Source organism: Serinus canaria, chromosome 20 (assembly GCF_022539315.1).
Source record: "Serinus canaria isolate serCan28SL12 chromosome 20, serCan2020, whole genome shotgun sequence".
Taxonomy (NCBI): domain Eukaryota; kingdom Metazoa; phylum Chordata; class Aves; order Passeriformes; family Fringillidae; genus Serinus; species Serinus canaria.
Genome location: NC_066333.1, coordinates 11,981,271 through 12,003,001, shown reverse-complemented (window position 1 = coordinate 12,003,001; position 21,731 = coordinate 11,981,271). Strand labels below are relative to the sequence as shown.

Here is a 21,731-nt window from a genome sequence, read left to right as displayed (position 1 = left end):
CGGCAAGAACTGGAGTGGGGGTGATCCCGACTGCCTTTCAAAAGCACATTTCTCTCTGGGAGCTGCCACAATAATTTTAAGTCTGAGTGTGTTTGGGTAGCGGGGTGACTCCCTCCGGAGGGGTGCCCCGGCGCAGCACTCCATGCGGGCAGCGATCCCTGATCAGCGGAGGGAAAAGGAGCTGGGAACGCTCCCTAACCTGTGACCCTGACAACAAAAGGCAGGGAGAGCGTCTAGACCTCCAGTCTGACGGGGAGTGAAGGGAGCATTGTGCTCCGGCACACTGGGGCTGCTCAGACAAGGCGGGCACAGAGGCGCTGCGGGGCAGGAGCAGCCAGGCAGCCCCAGCTGCAGCCGCAGCATCGCCCGAACCGCTGCCGGGGGAGGGGGCACGCACAGCCCACCCTTCCACCCCAACACACGGTCTGCAGGGTTTGCAGGGCAGCTTCCACCTCCCAGCGCTGCTGGAACCCGTGGAGGTGAAGGAGCCCGTCAGATTTCCAGCCCCGGGTTTCCCTTTGCCTCCGTGTGTTTCGCGCACAGCATCCCCACGCTCCTGAACACGGAGATCCTGCGATCCCAGCCCTGCGCGGATTCACAGGAAAGAGCAAAACTGAAATATATCCTTCCTTCCACAGAGCCTTTATTTTCTGCTTTCCCTGTCTGGCTCAGTTAAAAGGGGACAAACCAAGAAGTTCCCTGTCTGCCAAGCCTAGAGGTCACATCAGCATTCAGAAAAAGCTGAAGTCCCAGCTTTAACACATATTTCTTGGGTGACCCTGATCAAACCCCTTGGCTTCCCAGTGTTGAGGTCCCCACATAAAAAATACAAATACCCTAAATAAATGCTGGAGCTAATGGCAGGTTACTGCCAGGGAACTGCGCAAAGAGAAAATAAAAGACCTATTAAAAGCCCTTGTTTGTCTCTGCCAGAAAGAAAACACTATTACCCAGTACTTAAAAAGATGCATTAAAGGAGAGAGAGATCATGGAGGGGGGGGTGGTTAAGGACACCCCTGGCAGAGCAGGGAGGGGAAGCACTCCCAGCCAACCACCCTCATGTGCCCTCAGGATAAGGTTTTGGGGTGATCCCACGCCCTGGCTGTGCCCTGACCATGCCAGCACAGGCAGCAGGAGCAGCAGCTGCCCTGAGCACACCCAGCACAGAGTGGGGCCACAGGTAAACCTGGGAACCCACAGATCAGAACTCTGGGCAAAACAAAACCCTTTTGTTCCATTACTCCTGGAGGAAAGGTAAATAGCTGGAAGATGTGCTCCAGCCCAGCTGTACAGATGTAAAACCAGCATGACCCATGGTGGCACCCTGGGCACCAGTGACACTCACTGGCCCAGTGGCACCGCTCCACATGGAAACTGCAACCCTGGGCACAGCCAGCAGCCACCTCAGGCAGCTCCAGGGATCCCACCTCCTTCTGCCAGCTCCAGGCTAGAGCTCTGGAGTTACAGCCTGAGACCAAGCAAAACCAGACCCAGCAACTGAGATCGTTTAAACAGCTATTAAATCCCCACCTCCTTCTGATGAGAGGTGATTTACAAACAGCTGATGGTGAATACAGGGAATTCAGAGCACAAGTAGAGTTTCAGTATCCTGGCAGCCACCAAAGGCCAATCCTTCACCAGCACACCTCACCTTCCCCTGCCTCTGTTGCTTCCTACCCCAGTCCTATGGCGACTCCTTCCCCAAGTGCTCCAGGTCCCTGGGACTACTGAGGCACCAACAGAGCCAGGAGCTGTGGCAGGACAGTGGATGGACACCACAGCAAGATGCCACACACCTGCAGCCTCAGCAGGGCACCTGCCATGGCAGCAGCTCATCTCCTGACAACTGCCTGGGATTTATTTTTGGTGCACATACACTGAGAGACTGAGAGATCCCACACTGGGATTTTTATCAGCAGTGTGCAGCTATGGAAACAAATGCATTTAAGACTAATATAACAAAATGCCCAAACCCACAACAGTAAAATAAAGAATGGTGCACACTGGCATTTTCACATTGCAGTGAATGCAGAGCATGACCCAGCTTCTCCCAGAATTCACCCAAACTTTTAAGAAATCACATATTTTCATGTACTTACATGTTCAGCTATGTGAATTTTGCTTGGTGTAAACCCTCCACCCTGCCCTTTGATTTTACAGAGTTCAAGGAATGCATCTCCTAAATAAGATGAATAGCCATTTGTTGAGGGCATTCTCTCCTTCCCCCTCTGTACCCATTTCCAAGCCACCCTCTGTGAGAAGCAGGAGAGCTAACACAAACTGCAGCACCTTTTCTTTTACTCCCCATGGAGGGGGGACAGTGGTGCCTAACCATGCCCTAGCGCACAGATCTGGGCAGAGACTGCACCTCAGCCAAACTGTTCCCTCTTAGCAGGCACAAGAGGAACCTGCAAGTCATTTAGAGGAATCCAAGAGCCTGACACCCACACCACAGACACCCAGGAGTTACCAAGGAGATGGTGGAATACCTTAAAAACCTAGGAAAAAAAGCTCAGTGAAAACCAAACCTCCCTTGTGGGAGGAAGCGCTGCTCCCTGCCCAGGTTTGGTGCTCTGACCCACCATGTGCAGGGCTTTATCCCAGGTGGCACAGGGATGGGCACAGGCATCTCTCTGGGATGGGCAGGGGCATCTCCCCCTGGGGTTCTGGCCCGGCAGGCAGCACCAGGACGCTCCGGGAGGACGCGGGTGGTGGAGGTGGCGATGTCTGGGAATGCTCGCCCAGGCTGGAGCTGCAGACAAGGACCCAGACAACAAAGGCGAGGCAAAAAGCTGTCTGATAGAGGCAGCCCCGTCTGGCAGGCCGGGCTTTCAGAAGCCTGGGCATGCACTGATGTCTGCAAGCACAGCTCTTAGCTGGGCGCACAATTAACCCCGCAGCAAGATCACTAAAGTGTCCTGCAGCACACTCCTAACAGTATCCATCCGGTAAGATGAAAAAAACCCAAAGAGTACAGGAGTGCAGCAAAGGAGCAAACAACTGGAGACTGCAGGGAATGACTCGACAACAAACAAAAATTATACTTAATTTTCTGTTATTTATATTCTAAGAAAACCACATGTTTTCACTTGCATCGCTGCCTCCGTCCCTGAGGCACAAACACACACACACAAAATGGGAAGACCAGGGAAAGCAGGAAGAGCAGCACAGCTCGAGCACATCCCCGCTCACACGCTTTCCCAAATCACAGCACAAGAAAACGGGTGTGAGTTTTACAACCGTGGAGCAACAGCCAAACACCTTTTGCTGGAGTGAAAACACCCCGAGCAGCCTCTCAGAGCACTGGGACATCACAGCTACCCTGCACGCCTGATCTGCTGAGATCTTGAGGCATTAATATAAAATAAATGTAAATCAACCATTGGCTGCTGCAGGACAGTTTCCCTGCGGGCTGGTGTGAGTGTCCCAGCTCCAGGGCTGATCCCAGCTCAGGCTCCCGCGGTTCCCCTGCCTCATGTCTGCACCACGATAACGGTAACGCTGCTGGGGGACTGGTGGTGTCTCACAGCTTTTTTGCATAAGCAAGGGCTATCCTGCTGTGCAATCAAATTGTGCCACCAGGCTCGAAATAAAGGAACTGAAATAATTTTTTTTTTCCTCTTATTTTAGATTATGACTTTTACTAATTGATGCTTGATAAAAGCCTAATGAATGATTTGTAAGCATTATAGGCATGTTAGGGATCTGAGTGTGGTTATAAGCCAAGGTCATAAGCTCTATTGACTTTCAAGGCTCTATAGCAATTGATTTGTCATTTATTAAAATCATTCATTCACCGCTTGTTAACAATTTATTTAGCTGGTTCTTCCCCAGAAGGCTTGGGACATCACATTTGAGCAAAGACACCTTAGTTTTGAGGTACTGTCAAAATCAACTCTAAACTGACAGACCCATAAACATTATAGCAGTGTCTTTTCAAAGGCTCTTTTGTAAGCAGGTTCAGCACAAATCCAGAAGCCTGGTTTAACAGGGCTTTCAAAGCCCAGTTTTGGCTGTGCTGAACATGAACATCCCTGGCCACACTCAGCAGAAGTCCCACATCCCATGACTTAAAAAGGTGCAGGATGTCAATTACTTTCATAAAATAGAGTGAAAGTCTCTTTCCTCAATGTAACATTGCTCATCAGTTTGCCAGAGTAGCAGCAAACGAAAGAGTACTGGTGCTAAAAATGACACTCAGCTTTTGAACACATTTCTACATTGAACAGCAGGGAAAAAAATCCCATCCAGGATTACCAAAGTGCAGCCAGGTATGGACAGACAAAGAACAGCAGGTTTGCACAGTCAGCCTCTGAAGACACCACTGCATCCGCCCCCTGCACCAGAGGAGCAGGTACCTGCTGCTCTCGGGGCCAGGCAATGTCCCACCCGTTGTGTGGAGCAGTAACCGGGGTGTTTACAGTACAGCAGCTGCAATCATGCAATCAGCCTTCGTAATTAGATCTTGGCAACTCTTGAAATACTTCACTTACCCAGTTTACCTGGAAAGGTGCGACCTAAACATTCAGTGCCTGGAGACATTTGAAAGAAAAACAGAAAGGATCCGTCAGTGATGGGAGCCACCTCCGAGCGGCTGCACACACACCCCAGCTCCCCTCCTGGGGACTCGTCCTGGCAGAGCTCCCCTGGCCAGCAGACACCTGCTCCCACCATCTCCACAGGCCAGCAGTACCAGAGGTCCCACCACTCCCGGATAATGACCCCATGTGCTTTTGCCACTCAAGGTCCCGTTCCTCTCTCCTCTGCTTCCCCAGGACTGCTCTCCTGATCACGCCTGATGGCATGCCAAAGCTTCACAGAGGTTTGTGAAGTTTCTGGGATCACTCAGCCCACCCCAGAGACCTCCCTGCCACATCCAACAGTGCCAGACTGCCTGTCCATGGCCCAGGGCAGCACTCTGCATTTCAAGGCACTGCAGGACTGTTTATCACATCCTGTCTCCTCTGCAAACAAACAGAGCTGAGCCCCACATGCTGCTGAGCCTGGTGAAAGCTCAGGGTCTCCTGACACCCCATGCCCACAGAGGGGGCACTGGCTGTGCAGCGCTGGAGAGGAAGAGCCGCAGCAAAATCTTGCACAACACCCCAGCAGCAATGCCCAGCAGATGTATTTTCAAGTGAGGAGAACAAAGCAGAAAAAAGTTTGCAACAAAAGACAACTCATGACTTCTCTCTCACCCATCACTGTGTGACTGCCTGCAATACTGAAGGGATTACAGGACATGGATCCTCCCCAGTGCCTGGCAAGCTGAGACACCCTGGGCTGGCTGGGAGCTCTGCATCCTGCAGGAGGTTTGCCAGAGAAACACATACAGGATTCTTTTATGAAGCCTGTAAGAACTGTCTGTCACTGATAATGGTTAATTGGTACTAATTAGTGCAGTCTGACCGTAAGGAGTCCTACTGGCCTATAAAAGTGGCCTTTAACCCAAGAGCAAAGGAGTCAGTCACTGCCAGACACAGGGCCACGGACACGCAGCCCGCTCCTCGCACTGCGCCTGCCTCTGCCGCAACACAGCAGGCTCAAGGGGATATATCAGCACATCACTGCTCTCAAATAAAGCTTTAAAAAGTTACTTTCCATGCACCTGGGAGGACAGAGAAAACCAGCTTTTTAATCCCAGGTAAAGATTAAGGATCAGAGAGTTGCTGTAAATTACTGTAGCAGCTAAATCATGATGGGTGTCGCAGGCTGGGCTCACTGATGGGAAGTCAGGCTGATTTAGATGCTTCACATGCAGGTGTTCTGAAGTGGGCCTGCACACATGAGGTGTCACCTGAATGCACAGGGGCAGCCTTGAGCCTCCAGGCCCATGGGCAGCACCACCACCAGCCTGCTGGAACGGGCACTGACACCGAGAGTGACAGGAAAGGAGAGAAAGGAATTCTGCCGAGCCAAACACCAACATGTGGCAACAAGCTTGGACCTCCTCCTCCTCCTGCTCAGCCAGCTCACTGCACAAAGCCTGGAAAGGGGTGGGAGGCTGGAAAGGAGTGAAAGGCCAAAACAAGACTGGAGGCCAAAAAGGGTGGGAGTCCCAAAAGTAAAATGTAGAGTCTGAGAAAAAGTGGATGCCAAAATGGCTTGGGAGATCCAAACGGGTGAGAGTCCAAAGGAAATGTAAAGGTTGAAAAAAAGACCCTGTGCATGCAGCTGTCTGGATCAGGAGCAGCTTTTCTCTGGCTACATTTCCAAAAGGGTAGAAAGCAATGTCTCTCCCCTCCCTGTTCCACAGCCCGGGTGATGCAGCACGACACCCTGAGCACGTGTGGGCATGTGCTCCCCATCACGTCTCATCCAAGATGTCTGGCCATGGTCTGGGATGTGTGGGAGAAGCCAGCCTGAACCCTCTGAAGTCAGGCAAGATTTTGGGATGTTGCTTCTCCCCTCTCTCTCTCAGCACGCCTGCCTCTCCCATCCTCACATCTGCCCTTTAGGTTCAGCCATGCATTTGCCAACTTTTTAAATGCAAATGAGAATTGGCACATAAAGTCGGTGCTTTAAACCTGACCAGAGCCACCCTCAGCTCTCCTCCCTCCCTCCTTATATGCATAAACTTTTTTTATGCAATCGGCAGCAGGGAAGAGATCCAGGGAGTGGCTGAGCCGTGCCTGGAGCCCTTCTGCAGCCGCAGCACTGCCAGACAGCTCCATGGGAAGGGTGGCTCAGGCTCTCTGCCTACCAGCAGCAGCATGGAACCAGTAATTACCCTGGCTGGACCAACACCTGCTCGTGGTTTTGTCTTACACTGTTTGTGCAACCCAACAGGCTGCCAACAAAGCAGGGATGTGCTTTGCCTAAACAGGTGAAAACATGAAACAGGGAACGGAGCTGCCGTGTTGGTCCCACAACGCCTCTGTGCAACACATGCCGGAAAATCACTGCTGCTTCAGCCTGCAAGGCTGCAGAGCAGGGGCGAGCATGGCATGCACTGAAAAGCAGGAAAGGAGGGAAAAGGGCTGCCCTTCTGCAGAGCCCAGCTTCTGGATCCAGCCCCACACTGGTGTGGGGCACAGGGATGTTCTTTGCTGGGCTAAAACACCAGCAGCAAAAAGCCTGGCTTGCCAGAAGAGTCCTGCTAAACCAAGTGTCCCACATCACAGAGGATGTGACAGCCCTCACCCAGCCAGGGCTGCCTGCAGAGCAGAGTTGTTCCCAAAAATGCCCTGTGCCAGTTTAGAGCAGAATTCCCATGCCAGGAACCTGAGCCCTGTGTTCACAGAGCAGGAGCTGGGCAGTGGTGTGGGAAGGGCAGCATGAAGACCATGAGTGACCAAGGGCAAAAACCCCAAAGGAACACCTGGGCCAGCCTCAGTCTCTGGCAGAATCAGCTCTAAGCCCACCAGGTCACACCCAAGAGATGCTCTCCCCCCATCAGCAGATGGGATTTGCTGTACATGATTTGTCCTGGAATAAAAACACCAGCCCCACCTCTTGCAGTATATTTACTGAAAGCCACTAGACATTAAGCAGAGGCAAAAAGTGTATCCCAGCAACATCTGGAATTTATCCCTTCTCCCTTCTGAAAAAAAAAAAAAAAAAAAAATCACGCTCTATTCTTTTAGAGAAAGAAAAGCGATTATATGGAATTATATTGCTGGAAGAACATGGAGAAGAGCAGAGATTTTCTATGAAATGCTGTTTAGACAATTAAAAAGGGATAGTTTCAAAGAAGCAGCAAATACTATCTCAGCTTTTTCCACCCTGTCTTACAGTACCAGGCTTTCCTCCATGCCTTGGCTAAGAGATTCAAAGGAAAGCAACATATTTTTTTCATCCTTGCAAGACCTTAGTAAGCCAGAAAGGAAACCAGCTCTCAGGCCTAACTGGTTGAAGACAGATCAAATAAAAAAAATATTCTTCCAATTCCTGCCACAGGATTTGAAGGCACCTTGATTTCCACGAAGAAAACCTGCTTTGGGATGAGCTTTCTGAAAGAGGATGTGTCAAATCTTTACCCAGGTGAGCCAATACTCTGTCTCCCCAGACAGAAGAATGGAAAGGCTTTAAATATTAAAACAGGAAAAACCATCAGGATTAATATGAGGATGCAAGGTCAAAATGTGATATCCTCCACTTCCTCAGGCTCCTGATCCCAGAACGGCTGGACCACGACCCCACAGCATCACCTGTGCCCGGATGCAGCTGGGGAAGCCTGGGTTCAGAGGGAAACCCTTCCCAGCCTTCCCGAGGGGGGAAGCGAAGCAGTGGCTCCCACGCCAAGCCCACAGAAGTGCCTCCAGCTACTAAATTACCCAACGACTTCAACGAACTGCATTGATCTGGCTGGAAAACAAAGCTGCAGCTCTTGGCACGTGCCCAGTTAGGAGGGTACAGCTGCATTTTTCACCTGCAAGCAGTTACAACCACGGTCGGAGATGCCCCTTGCCCTGACACAGGGCAGCTGAGGGGAGAGACTGAAGGGCAAACACAGGTGAGAGGAACCACCTCACTCCAGACACCTCTCAGACACAGCAGAGCCTCAGCCAACGACAGGTATGTCCAGTTTTGCAATCGAGGGCAAGGCTGTTCCTAGAACAAGCCCCATTACTCAGGCTGCTCAACCCCCATCTCCTCGGCCGCACGTGGACTGGATGCAGGATTTCACCAGGACATTAAACTCAGAAGCTGTAAAATCACTCTGCAAAAAACCCAATTATACCTATTTTCGTAACAGCCAATTTAAGCTTGTATTTAGGTCCCCTCACATACCCCTATGTTACATAAAGCATTTCTTCCACTTGAAACGTAGCTTTCTAAAGGCCATTTTGCTTAATTTAATGGATGCTTTATGTGGGTCTGCAAATCTCTAGAAACACAACCAAGGAAGACACATGGCAGCAAGATACGGCGTGATCCCTTCCCAGGCATGCAGCAAGAACAGGAGAGATGAAAGGCATCTCCAAGCCCACAAACCTGCTGTGACTGGAGTGCACTTGTGCTCTGAAGAGCAGCAAAACCCCACGGTCAAGTCAAAAGAGGAATTCCTGAACATCTGCACGCACTGTTAACCCGTTCCAGACCAGGCAGCACTCCACAGGCTGTGCAGCAGGAGGGATCTTTCCCTCATTCCACAGTTACTAGCTGAACTGAGCCCACTCAGGCACACTTCCCTTGGATTTCAAAGAGCTGCTTTCTGCACTTCAAGTAAATAAATGCAGTCATCTCCTTTTCCTTCTTTTTTTAAAAAGCTGTACTAATAAAAAGCTTGTAGCGAAATCTATTAAATTGAGTCTGTCCATTATGTTTATTGTTCCTTACAATTCAGGCCTGGATGGCTACTCAGTAGAGGTTGAAAAGTGTATTTATCAAGGAAACCCATAAGAACTATGAGGATTAAAAGCTATCAGCAGGACAGAATATGTTTGTAACAGTTTGTTCTGCATGTGGCACAGGACCCCTATCAGAGACCTCTGCCCCTGTCCTTGTTTCTGAGCCCACCTCTGGCTCATCAGCTGACAGGACAGCCAGCACCTGCATTCCCAGAAAAACCTGAGGAAGGTGCAGCGTGTTTATACTGCTATGAATAAGTCACACTAGAGAAACATAAACCCTGATTGCATTACACACCAGTGATCAGTATCATTAAGCGTTACACACCTTGAGTGTGTCTCAGCAGTTGGAAACACTGAATTTGAAAACACATCTTCCCATTCCAGCAAAGTCCCATTACAGTAATGTAAGTGTAACAACAAAAATGAGATTCCTGCTTATTATGTGGGAAATAATTGCAATTTAAGATAAATTTTCCCTGAATTGTGTGAAGCAAGTGCCCATCAATCATGTTGTTTCTTCAATGTCCTAAAGAGCGCACCTAGCAGGACAAGGTACTTACAGAGCTTATTTTAATCTGTATATGCTACTCTGAGGTACTAAAGCCAAGAGACCACCCTTGGTAAAGTGGAATAATGGTGGAAATAACAAAAACAACACAGAAGGAGCAGGACTTGCCCCTCCAGCAAAGACATGTGCCCTCAGTGAGCCCTTGCAGCCAAGCCAGCACAGGGGACACCGACAACCACTGACTCTCGAGGTCTCACTGCACAAAGACCTGTGAAGAGCACGAGGTGATCCAGCCTGGTTTCAGGCTGGAACAGGCACCAAGGACAGGCCCAGCCATGGGTCATTTCAGCTGCTGAGCTGTGGGTTTCACCCCGTGAAGAGAGTGCAGAGCTCCAAGGGTGAGCCCCGTGTACCCTCAGCACTGTGGGAAACAGCGCGGGAGGGTGTGGGAGGCGCTCTGCTTTGGGGGGATCTTTTGTTTTTGTAAGAAATAACAATAATCATAACATTAAACAGAAACCACTAAGGGGGAGAATTTCCAAGCTTGCTCAGCACAGAGTCCAGCCCGCAGGGGAGCTGCCAGCCAGCAGCCACAGCTGGCAAATTCCTTGGGACTCGTCCTGGGCAGCCAGAGCCACGGATGGAAGAGTGGAAGAGACTCAGGACTGTTGTAGGACTCAGCTCAGAAATGTGAGTCTGTACACTCAGTGGTTAGATGTCTCTTGGGAATTCATCCAAATGGCACTGCTCCTCTCCCACTTGCCCTGCAGGTAAATCTCACATGTGGCTTACACAATCTGTTGACTTAAGTAAAGCAAGGGCAGGAGAAGAAAGATGCTCAGACATCAGGAGAGGCTCATCAGTCCTTTGGGCAAAAGTCTGGGTCACTTCCCCCTCCACAGAGAACTCAGGGTGTCAGCCAGGCCTTTTCTCCCTTCATGGGAGCACGTGCAGGGAGGGTGCAGCAGAACACAGTGCTCAAAACATCAGTGAAAGGACAACAACAATGCACTGCCAAATTCTCCCGTATTTTTGGCCAGTGCTGATGCCTAAATTCAGTTTACAGAAACTGGAGTCCGTTGAGCTCTGTGTTCTAGTCAAGTCCTCTGAAATCAAACTGATCAGTGACTGTCCAGGTCTCCCAGGGCTCAGGGAGACGAGGCCATGCCACCTCCAAACCTCATCATGAGTAACACTCATCCGTCCTGCAGACATGGCACGGTTCTAACACACTGTGAGACCACTCCACACTCTGCAAGGGCAAGATCTTGCTGGATGCACATTTCTTAGGTGCAAAGAGGCAGAGTGCAAGGCTGATGAGCAGGCAGGCTCTGGCAACCAGGAGTCCAGAGGGAGCCCACCAGAGACCCTCAACCATGGGCATCTGGAATGCTTCTTGCCCTCCTGTTTCCTATTGATGATCTCAAACCCTGTCTTCCTCACAACCAATTCCAGCCCTGGACCCAGCTCCTCCACCCCTGAGCAGGAGAGGAGCCTAAAAGCAAAAGCCTAAAACCTGAGCAGAGGAATTGTGACACAGCTGCAGCCAGGGATGTTTTGTTATCAGAGTTACAAAAGGAGAATTAATTCTCACAATTAGTGAAAAGGGACAGAAGTAGAGAAAGGCCACCTTGTAAGATGCTGGTCATCTTCCCTCAAGACTTTAAACCACCGAAGATGCATTTGGAAGGAAAACTGACCACTGGAGCAGTACTCTGAGATGCTCTGCCAATGACAAACCCTACCCTGACCATCAACACAAGTGAAGTATAAGGCCAAATTCTGTGTGTGAAGCTTACAACGACCAAGGTCTGCAACAGCAGAGACAGACTTTGCCACTACAAATATTCCCAGTGCAAGTTCCTGATCCCTGTCTGAATCTCAATGAAGGCAGAAGAGCTGTGAGGATGGGGAGCTCCTCAGGAGGCAGGCTAGACACTCAATCCATCTCTTCTATCAGACCTGTGTTAACATTTAAACAGGACCTGCTGTTGTGATCTTCAGCAAGGAGCAGATGTGGTTTTGAGTAATGGTGAGCGTTACTTAACCAGTTACAGTCACTAATGTAATTGACACCTATTCCATCATCCTTAATACACCCACTTCTTTCTCCGATACCATAAATAGATTAGAAAAGTTTCTGCAGATGGCCATGACCCCATTTGTTTGTGCACTTAGCCGTGTATGAATCACTCTTGGCTTGTAGCAGCACTCTGGAATTACTGAAAGATAACTAGTCGGCACAGACACCAATAAATGAATCATGCTTTCCACAAGACCAAACCTTTGGGCTTTTACAGACTCCAATTACAAAGTAAGAAGAAAAGAACAAAGAAATTACTCAGTCTATTTGCACAAAGTCATGCAGAGTTGATTCACAGTTTTACAGAATTATTACTGACAATCATTTGTAGGGGGTTAGAGTAACAAACCAGCTACTTTACATATTGGACAGAATGAAGAGATGGAAAAAAATCCCCAAGCCATGTCTTGCACATATTCTTTGAAAAGTAGCCTTGATTTTTGTGCCAGTAACTTTTTTTCATCCTTGGTACGCTCCAAGCCTGGGGGTTAATCCGTTTTCATTCGCCAAGGCTAAATTCTGCTTGGCTGGGTTGCTTAGGCCAAGTTTGCAAATGTGGGAAATCCTGTTGCACCTGCTGAAGAGCACAAACCATCACAGGCACAATCCCTCAGCTATGCTGGCTTCGGCAGGGTCTCAAAAATGGTCCAGAGAATGGCCATGTGCAAAAGCACTTTCCCTTCTAACTGCACGCTTTTGAATGCATACTGCAAGTAAAAAATTACCCAGTCTGAGGCATTTTATTAAAGAGATGTGCGAGACAGAATACACCAAGCACAAATGTGTGAACCACTTGAAAGCACTGTGGACATCCACCAACACTGACAACTTGTGAGGCAAGTTTCCAAAGATGTGCAAGGTGTCTTTACGTAACACCACAGTCTGGGACACGCTAACACACACCACACACAGTGAAAAACACACCCTCTTCTAAATGGAGCATTAGCCCACTCCTGCACCAGGGAGAAAGGGGAAGTCTGACTACCTGGAGAAAAAGGGGACACTGATGGATTATGGCCTCTAGCACTGCTGCCTCACTGTACACAGTGAAAAAGCAGCATTTAGTTAAAAAAAATCTAAAAGTGAAGGTGGACTTGATGCCAGCCTGAGCCTGAACACAGACAGTGCCCTGGTTGTACATCTCTGAGTGGGATGGTGACTGACATGTCTCAGGGCTACATGCTCCAAATCAGCACCCTGTACCAGAGAGATCCAAAACCAGGGATAACGCCCCACTGAGCACAGTCTCTGACAGTTTGGGAGGGATGCCAGTCAAATGTACACACAGCTCTATTTATCTAAGGCCTACCAGTACCCTTTGCATGTACTGAAGACCCAACTTCCTGGGCAAATTTACCTTGCAAATGAAATCTGTGCCCTGTTTTACACATCTGCTCCACAAGCAGAGAACTGCTAGCCTGGTACAGCTCATCAGAGCCAGGAGAGGCCAAAACCAGCACCAGAAGAGCTGCCACACAGCTCTAAACCAATTTGGAAAAACCTGCTTATTTGTTCTCATGCTTGAGGCTGCTGATTTCCAATGAGAGGTATAAACCTCTCCCCAGAATGGATTCAAGATGCTATGGAAAATTTAAACTAAAACCTTAATAAACATTCCCAATTCCTACCCCTCTCCATAATACATAAATTAATGTAACAAGCTCTCATGTATAAGAACGTGTAGGCACCAACAACCTTCTCCCACCAACAAGAGTTTATCTGAGGAGGTGCTGTAGATAGAAGGGAAGGAAAAAGGTTCCCAGTAGGGTTGTCTTTAGAAAGCTCGAGTCATTAGAGCCAAGATTTCAGCTGCAATGCAAGACTAAAAAGATGCATGTGCTAAACAGTAGCGTGTCCTTCAGAAGGAAAAAAAAAAGCTAAATCAGGAACCTGCAGTATTAGGTGGATGCTTGGATAAACACTGTTCAACACACCACAGCAGAAATGCTAATGCAAGTTTAGTTTTCACACCAGAGAGATTTCAAAAGATTTGCAAAGCTTTGATAATATTTAACATCTTTACTAATTTCCTTTTTGGTGCAATCATAAATTTACCACAGTAGCCAAAAGATCTGGGATGAACTACAAGTTCTAGCTGGCTCCAAAGCCAACAAGAATAATGTGTGCTGTTACTATTTTCTCTCAAAACATACCTCTGCAAAACTGACTCAAAATGAGAAAAGAAATTGTGAAACTGTCATTACAAAGAAGCATTTAAAATGCAGATCAAAGTGCTGCCTTAGAAGCTGTATTCCTTGCCAAATCATCAAAGCTCTCTTTACTCTCAATAGCTCCCCAAATCCTCTGATTTGAACGATAAATTCTTGCAGCTGAAATTTATCTGCTTTAAAAAAAAAAAAAAACAACAACAACCCCCCCCCAAAAAAAAAAGCCCAAACCCCACAACTCCTTTCTCTGGTTACCAACTTCTTCATTAACCAGTCCATTGGAGCCACTTTCCTGTATTACTAAATTAAGTTTCATGGACATGTTTATGCCTGCATGCACACACACAGAGTACCCTGAGACCTCCTCAAGTGCTGAAAGCTTGTCAGCCCTTGGTGGTGCATGTGTGCAGGGTCTCTCCAGCTCCCAGAGGGCTGTGTGTGCAGGGTCTCTCCAGCTCCCAGAGGGCTGTGTGTGCAGGGTCTCTCCAGCTCTCAGTACGGTGTCCATGTTCCAGGTGCTGGCACCCAGGGAGCTGCTCCCATGCTCAGCGCCAGGATCGCCCTTGCCCAGCTCCCCTTCACTCCTCATTCACCCATCACTCCTGGAGGAGCTCTCAGACCACCACTGCATTCCCTGCAGCAAGGAAGCAGCAAAGCAGCAGCCAGTGATCAGCTCTGCAAGATGGAAGTGAGGGGTCAGATCCTGCTGCACTCCTCCCTGTTCCTCCCTGTGCCAGACTCGGCCACGCCGCTCGCAGACAGAGCAGGTCTGGGATGCATTTCCTCACCTGGGACCTGCCCGAGTGACCTACCTCCTGCCACCCAAAATAGTTATAAAATAATCACCCAGCAATTCAGCCACACAGACAGGAAGAACACTGCATGAAAACATCCCCGTGGACACCAATGATTGCTGTGCTTTATGGCCGTCTGCGAGCGTGCTCGTGGCGTGAACCAAGCCATGAGCACACTCAACTGCAGCAAAGTGGCCCTTGTACCTCGTCCTCACCAGCTCTCCAGCCTGGCTCTGTCCCTTTGATGGAACCTGCCAGGAGCAGACACCCCGTGTGACAAAGAACAGGAGGGATCTGATAAGGCAAACCACACACCAGTACGGGATCTCCCTCCAGGAAGCAAACTGGTTGGAAGTCTTCGCATGAGACACCACTGCAAATAAATTACCTTTTTTTTTTCCACTAATTAGGCTTAGCAAATTCTGACAGCTGCTGCTACCTGAATGAAACAACATTGACAGACATGACTGTACACTGAGTTACTCAGGAAAGGAGCTGGATTGTAATTACCCTTTATTAGTGACACCATGTAGTTTGGTACTTCCCTTAGAAAGGTCTCCTTATGTCTCTCCACTTATAATTTATGTTTACAAATTAATTCTAAAACTGGATTTATCAAACCACCAACTTTCAACTGGGAAATATAAAATTATTAGGCTTTTTTTATAAGCAACAGCAAATAAAAGTAAGAACATGTGTTTGTGGGTGCTCTTCTCTCCATTCACAAAGGAAGCAGTAGTAGCAGCTAATTCAATATCCCAAAAATTTAGAGGTAATCCCAGATCCTACCTTGGGAATTTCCTGGCTTTAAGGAAAAGAATATGGTTGCTGCTCTCCACACACCCTTCAGTTCTGGTGTTCTCACAGCCAGGATCTGAAAACACACTACGGAGGCAAACATTCAGGGGATGGAGGATGCTTCCACACCAGAAGCTAACAGAACTTACTGCAGCAAACACCCTGACACTGACTGAAAAGGAATAATGAACCATGTTTTGCTTCCACTTGGCACTATAAATGATCACCTCCAATTATACAGGATCACCTCTGGTGCTGTGTGCCGGTCCCACTGTGCAGCACAGCACAATCCAGGTGCTCACCCACAGGAAAAAACCAAAGTTTGACTATTTCCCCTACATTCCCCCCTCTGTCTTTTTATTCTCCCATTCGACATCAATTATAAAGCATTAAGACCAAAATCACTACCTGAGGGCACAAATAAACTGTAATTTTAATAAAGACCCCTGTGCTGTCCAGGCTCAGGGAATCAGGCCTTTCCTGGGGTTTGAAAGGTAGGACCCCCAGAGCTGGGACTGCAGAGAGTCTGCTTCCCCTGGGATGGCCAAGGGCACACACAGACAGCTCTTGGGGCACCATAAGCAAAGCCAGCCACGCTCTGCTCCTCCAGGATCACACCTTGGGATGCTGATCTCAGCAAAAAGCAGAGCTCGTCACAGACACATAACCAGAGCCAGACATAGGGAACTCCCCGATTTGGCTGAGGTCAAATTGAGATGCCACAAACTAACATCCTCTGTGCAAGCACTTTTGGGCTTGCTGAAATGCTGGGAGCAGCTCTGGCTTCACTCCATGAGGAAAACTTAGGGGGTGAATAAAGAAGCACGTGGTTCATATCCACTCTGCCCTGGAATAAGCCATAACTGCCGATGACAGTGTCTGGAAAGAAATGCATTTGTCAGAAAAGCAGTGTGAAAGTGGAAAGATGTGATCCATGGTTGAGCTATACACATTTGGTTTGTTATTCAACCAAAAAATGTGAAAACCAAGAAGTCTTGGCTTGGACAGGAACCTGCCCTCTCAGTTTGCTCAGCCCAGCTGGGCGCTGCAGCTGGGGAGGATCGGCCTCGATCCTGGGAGATGCAACGACGCCTCCCAAAAATCCCAAACGCCTCGGATAATATTCCTATCCGATCAAAGTGGCTGCAAAGCCTCTGCCGAGAGCCGCCCGGCCCGGAGAGAGCTGCCCCGGCAGCTCCCGCAGGGATGCCCAGGTGCCCGCGGGACGGCCGGGCCGGGCAGGTGCCGGTGCGGGTGGGGAGGCAGGCACGGCGCCTCGCTCCGCTCCCCGTGCCAAATAATTAGTTATTTACAGCCTCTTCCGCCACGCCGGTCACCCCTGACCTCCTTCACCCAGCCGAGGCGATTAGAGCCCACTGCTGCAGACGTCTGGCTGCTTAGCACCGCCCGGCATATTGGCACTCCAGCCCCCAGCGAGACTCGCGCCCCCGCCCCCAAAAAAGCCCTTTTCTAATCCTAATCTGGGAGCGCCACACACAGAAACCAGCTGCTTCCTCCACCGCAGCGCCGCAGCCGCCATACGGAATGAAGCCTGCGAGGAAAAGGGGTTTGGGCATCGGTTGGACAGTTAACCTATTTAGAGGGTTGTAAATCAGAGGAGTTTGCGTGTTCCTCCTCTCCGTGACACTTTCCTGAAGCGTTCCTGCCTGGTAACTGAAATTTTGGCTGAAAAATTAAAGAGCATCTGGTGGTAGCTGCTCTGAGATTCCCTCAAAGTCGTATCAGAAAGATACACAAAAATCGAGCGACTGGAGGAGGAAAAATGCTGTAGAATGAATTTAACTCAGGGAGGCTCAGCTCTGCCCTTTCCACTGGAGCCAGGTGTAGGAGGCGATCAGGTAACAGCCCCTGTAGTGCCACCAGAGCTCTCCTGTAGCACAGAGGTGAGCCAATGCTGCCCGCCATCAGCAGGAAATAAATAATAACATTGGTGATAAGAAACTTACCCCAACATGAAATAAGGAAGGGCAGCAATAAGTGAGCTCACTCCAAGGCTTCCAGGAGCTCACAGGAACTCAGCACCTGAGTGCCAGGACCCCAGAGCTGACACAGGGCAGGGGACAAGTCAGGGAAGGACCTCGGGAGCATCAGGCACGAGGTTCCCATAACACCCATCCCAATCCAGGCAAGGTCTCCTCCGGTGTCATTCACTGTTCCCTGTCTCTCATACCCCCACCCATAAGCAGCAAGTGCCTCTTACCAAGCCTTTCACATGCTGACAAAAATGGGGGGAAAAATTATAAACTATGTCATTTCTAAAAAGTCAAAGAGTGAAATTAAAAGCCTGAGTTGTTCCAACAAAACCTTATGCCAAGATTTAGACTGGAATAGAAGCTTTTTCTTCAAAAGACGTTACCTATTTTAATTCACAACTTCTATCACAACCATGAGCCTTGCTCAGACACAAAGTCTCATCCTTGGGATTCTGTGGGACACAGTTAATGTTCAGCAACTGCCTGACACAAAAAAAGAACTATATCTTCATTATTTATACACTGCTATTGGTATGCACATCTAGCCCGGCCTGTTAAAGTCAGGGAAGAATAATGGTCTATTCAGTACCGGTAGTGTTAATAAAATCAGGCAAATCCAGCTTAGTTTTGTCTGAACACGAATGAGATTAAATCAAGATTAAAAGTGCATACAGTACAAAGGGTATGGTTTATGCTAAAATTCAGAGTGAACACATTTTAGTACCCAGTATACAAATGCCTGCAGACCTTCTCCGGGACTCAGACACCTGAATTAAATAAGGATGAAGCTGGAGAAGGAGAAGGCAGACGACGCTGGACAAAAGCCATCCAAAATACCAAGGGACAGATGCTCTGCAGCCCCGCTGGAGGTAACGGGGCAGATCCTGTGCTAGCAGAAACAGGCACAGCTCAGCTGGCTCTCCCTGCACGCACCGAGCGCCAGCCTGCCCCGTCGCAGTGCCAGGCATATATGCAAAATCCAGACTCTTTCCCAAGTTTTCCTTTTGGGCCATTTTGCATTAGTCTGTGCAGGGTTTGGGTTTCAAGGCACTGAATGAGGTGCTAAGCAGGGTACAATCCTGACAACCCTCCCGCTCTGGGATGCCTCGAAAACCTTCCCTTTACAGAAAATACCATTTGCTTAAAACTGCCAAAGAGCCCAACTCATTCCTCTCCCCTCAGCAGTAATATTCCTTCTCTCTCACCTCCGTGCACTTCATTTCCAAGAGGGAAAGAGCACACAGAGAAGTGGTGAATATTTAGGTCAGGCACTGCCCTCACTGCTACTCAGCGAGGGTTGAAAAATATTAATGAAAAAACCCAAATCGCCCTTCGGAACAAAAAGCCCCGAGGGGTTGGAGACGGGGAGAACAGGTTCCCAAACACAAACCCTACTCGGGTGTCCGGACCGCGGTGCCCCCCGGAACCGAGGCCAGGATGATTTACACGGGGGTACCGCAGACCCCCGGGGGAGGCTCGGGAGCGCCCAAGCATCACCCCCGCAGGAGGGGAAGGCGCGGGGCAGGGGCACCGGGGCATCGCGGGGAAAGGGCGAGACGCGGGCGGTGATGGAGCCGCGATGGGGAAGAGCGGGGATCTCAGTCAGCCGCGGTGCCGGCGGGGAGCCGATCCCGGGCAGCTCCGGCAGCCCGGCCCGCGCCGTGTCACACCCGCACCGACATCCCAGCGGCAACAGATGAGAGAGCGGGGCTCGCACGGAGGGGGGAGGAAAACCACTCCGGGAAAGCGCATCGCAGCCAAGGGTCCCGGGAGCCGCCGGGAGCCCCCGCGGGAACTTCCCCGCCCGCGGCGGGGCCGCCGGGCACTCCCGCACCCCGGGCACCTCCCGCACCCTCCCCGGGAGCAGCAGGACTGGTACTTACTGATCTCCATGCTCTGGAACAAAGACCTTTTGCAGTTGCATGTGCAGGACACATTGGGCTGAATAGCTACGGCCGTGCTGTTCAGCCCCATGAAGTTATACATTTAAACACACACACAAAAAAAAAAAAAAAAAAAAAAAAAAAAAAAAAAAAAAAAAAAAAAAAAAAAAAGGAAGGCGACGGCGACACAAAGAACTTCCCGGCCGCCGAGCGCTCCCCGGGCAGCACCACATAAAGCCGGGGCTCCTCCTCGGCGCGGGGGGGCGGAGGGAGGGAAATGCAGCTGCGATCAGAAATTGGAAATAAAAAACCCGGCGCGGCGCAGCGCCCCCGGCAGCGGCTCCGCTCGGCCCCGCGGCTGCTCCGCGCCCCTCCGGCCCGGGAAGCGGCAGCGCTGGGCCCGGCCGCGGCAGCCCCGCACTTTTGTGGGGCGCGGCGCGGTGGGAGCGCGGTGGGAGCGCGGCCCGCCCGCTCCCGCTCCGCTCCCGCCCCCCGCGCTCATTCACGGCCACGGGGACGCGGCCGCGCCGCCGCCGCCGCGGGCGGGACCGTGACGTCAGCGCCAGACGGGGACTGCCCTTCCCTTCCCCTCCCCGCGCTGCCGCCGGGAGCGGGGCTGGGGGCAGCGCCCGGTGCGGCCCCCCCGGGACGCGCCCAGGCGGGGCGGCAGCAGCTGCCGGGGGGCGCGGGACCCCCGGAACCGCAGAGTGGGGTGGAGCGGTGGAAGGGACCACCGTGGGTCACCCGGTGTCCCACCTCCCGGCTCAGGCAGGGACATCCCAGAGCACAGAGGACAGGATTGTGTCCAGGCTTCTGGAATATCTCCAGCGAGGGAGACTCCACACCCTCTCCGGGCAATCTGTCCAGTGTTCGTTCACCTGCACAGAAACAAAGTTCTTCCTCTGTTCTGGTGGAAATTCCTGGCCATCTGTTTTGTAGCCTCTTGTCCCATTGCTCAGCACCACGGAGCAGAGCCTGGCCCATCTTCTTGGCACCCTTCGTTTAGATATTTACACACATTGATGAGGTCCCCTCTCAGTCATCCCTTGAGTCCGAGCAGGCCCTGCTCTCTCAGCCTTTCCTCATCAGAGATGCTCCAGTCATTACTGCACCCACCCACCCACAGTGGATCTTTAAAGCACCACCTGCACTGAGCCTACCCAGGTGGGTCCAGTGGCACCCCCAGCTGCCAGTCTGCAGCAGGACCTGGCAGAGATCCTTTTGCAGATCACCTCCAAAAGCACCTGGATTTGGGTATCCTGCTGGAAAAGCACCCAAAAGTCAGGCTTACCCTGCAACACCCACCCAGCTGTGGGGACCCCCTTCAGCCCTGGCCCCACAGCACTGAGCCACAGGGCTCCAGGCTCACTTCACACAGCCAGTCCCCAGTGCAGCATTTCAGACAGAAAAATGGGAAAGATTGGGAAAGAGATGTGGGGGATAACCCAGTCTGACCATGGCTGAGCTCAGTGAAAATTTTCATTAGCTCCCATGGTGGTGCCAGTGGTGCTGCTCAGAGCTCAGGAACTATTCCTGACACATTCCCACTTTTGTTTCAAACCACATGCTGTAAAATGGAGCGACCCCATTCACTGCAAGATAGGTAAAAGGAAAAAACATCATCTCTTCCCTAAGGGCTCATTGTGCCAAGCTTTAGTTGAGACAGATTTTTATATTTTTTCTGGGAAATAAACCTGTGAAAACAAAGGTTTATAATGAAAATGCTGAAACAAGCTTAACTACAGTGGTGCGAAGTAGCTGCTATAAATCTTGGTGGATCCTGTTACTGGGAGATAAAGGCAGCTTCAGTTATCTTCTAAGAAAGCACATTTCCCTGTAACTGTTGATAGCTCTGATTTAGGATTTGGGAGTATCTGAGGCATCCCTAGCTGGGCCTGCATTCCCCAGAGATGCTGTTGGGAAGATGCACGGAGGTGGGGACAGGTGAGCAGCCAGCAGAAATCCTATTTCTACAAAGCTGCAGCAATCACAGAAGATTTATGGTCTCAAAATTTGGGTCAGATTCAGTGGCACTCATTGGTAAAGTTTAACCTTTATTTCCCTGCCCAGAGAAGGAATTTATTTCTACATGACTACTGCAAACTAATGTTAAATACCCACCTGTACTTTACTCCTGCAGCCCATCCAGTCCTCTGAAAATGCCTGGAGAGCAGGAACAAGGAATTGCCAGGTTGTTTAATATTTTA

At 50.3% G+C, this 21,731-nt stretch overlaps 1 protein-coding gene across 3 annotated transcripts in view; it reads right to left on the bottom strand.

Moving 5' to 3' along the window:
- Positions 1-19,900, bottom strand: part of PMEPA1 (prostate transmembrane protein, androgen induced 1) — a 44,203-nt gene extending 24,303 nt beyond the window's left edge. Inside the window, exons 1-2 of one of the 3 annotated variants that reach the window (XM_018917395.3) lie at positions 19,525-19,900; positions 4,494-4,532 (exon numbers count right to left, since the gene is read on the bottom strand). In XM_018917395.3, coding sequence (XP_018772940.3) covers positions 4,494-4,532; positions 19,525-19,627 — 142 coding nt within the window. In that variant the 5' untranslated portion in view covers positions 19,628-19,900. The remainder of the gene's footprint in view (positions 1-4,493; positions 4,533-19,524) is intronic. The other 2 variants (XM_009093142.4, XM_009093141.4) reach the window with 2 other exon arrangements.
- Between the last annotated feature and the right edge of the window lie 1,831 nt (positions 19,901-21,731).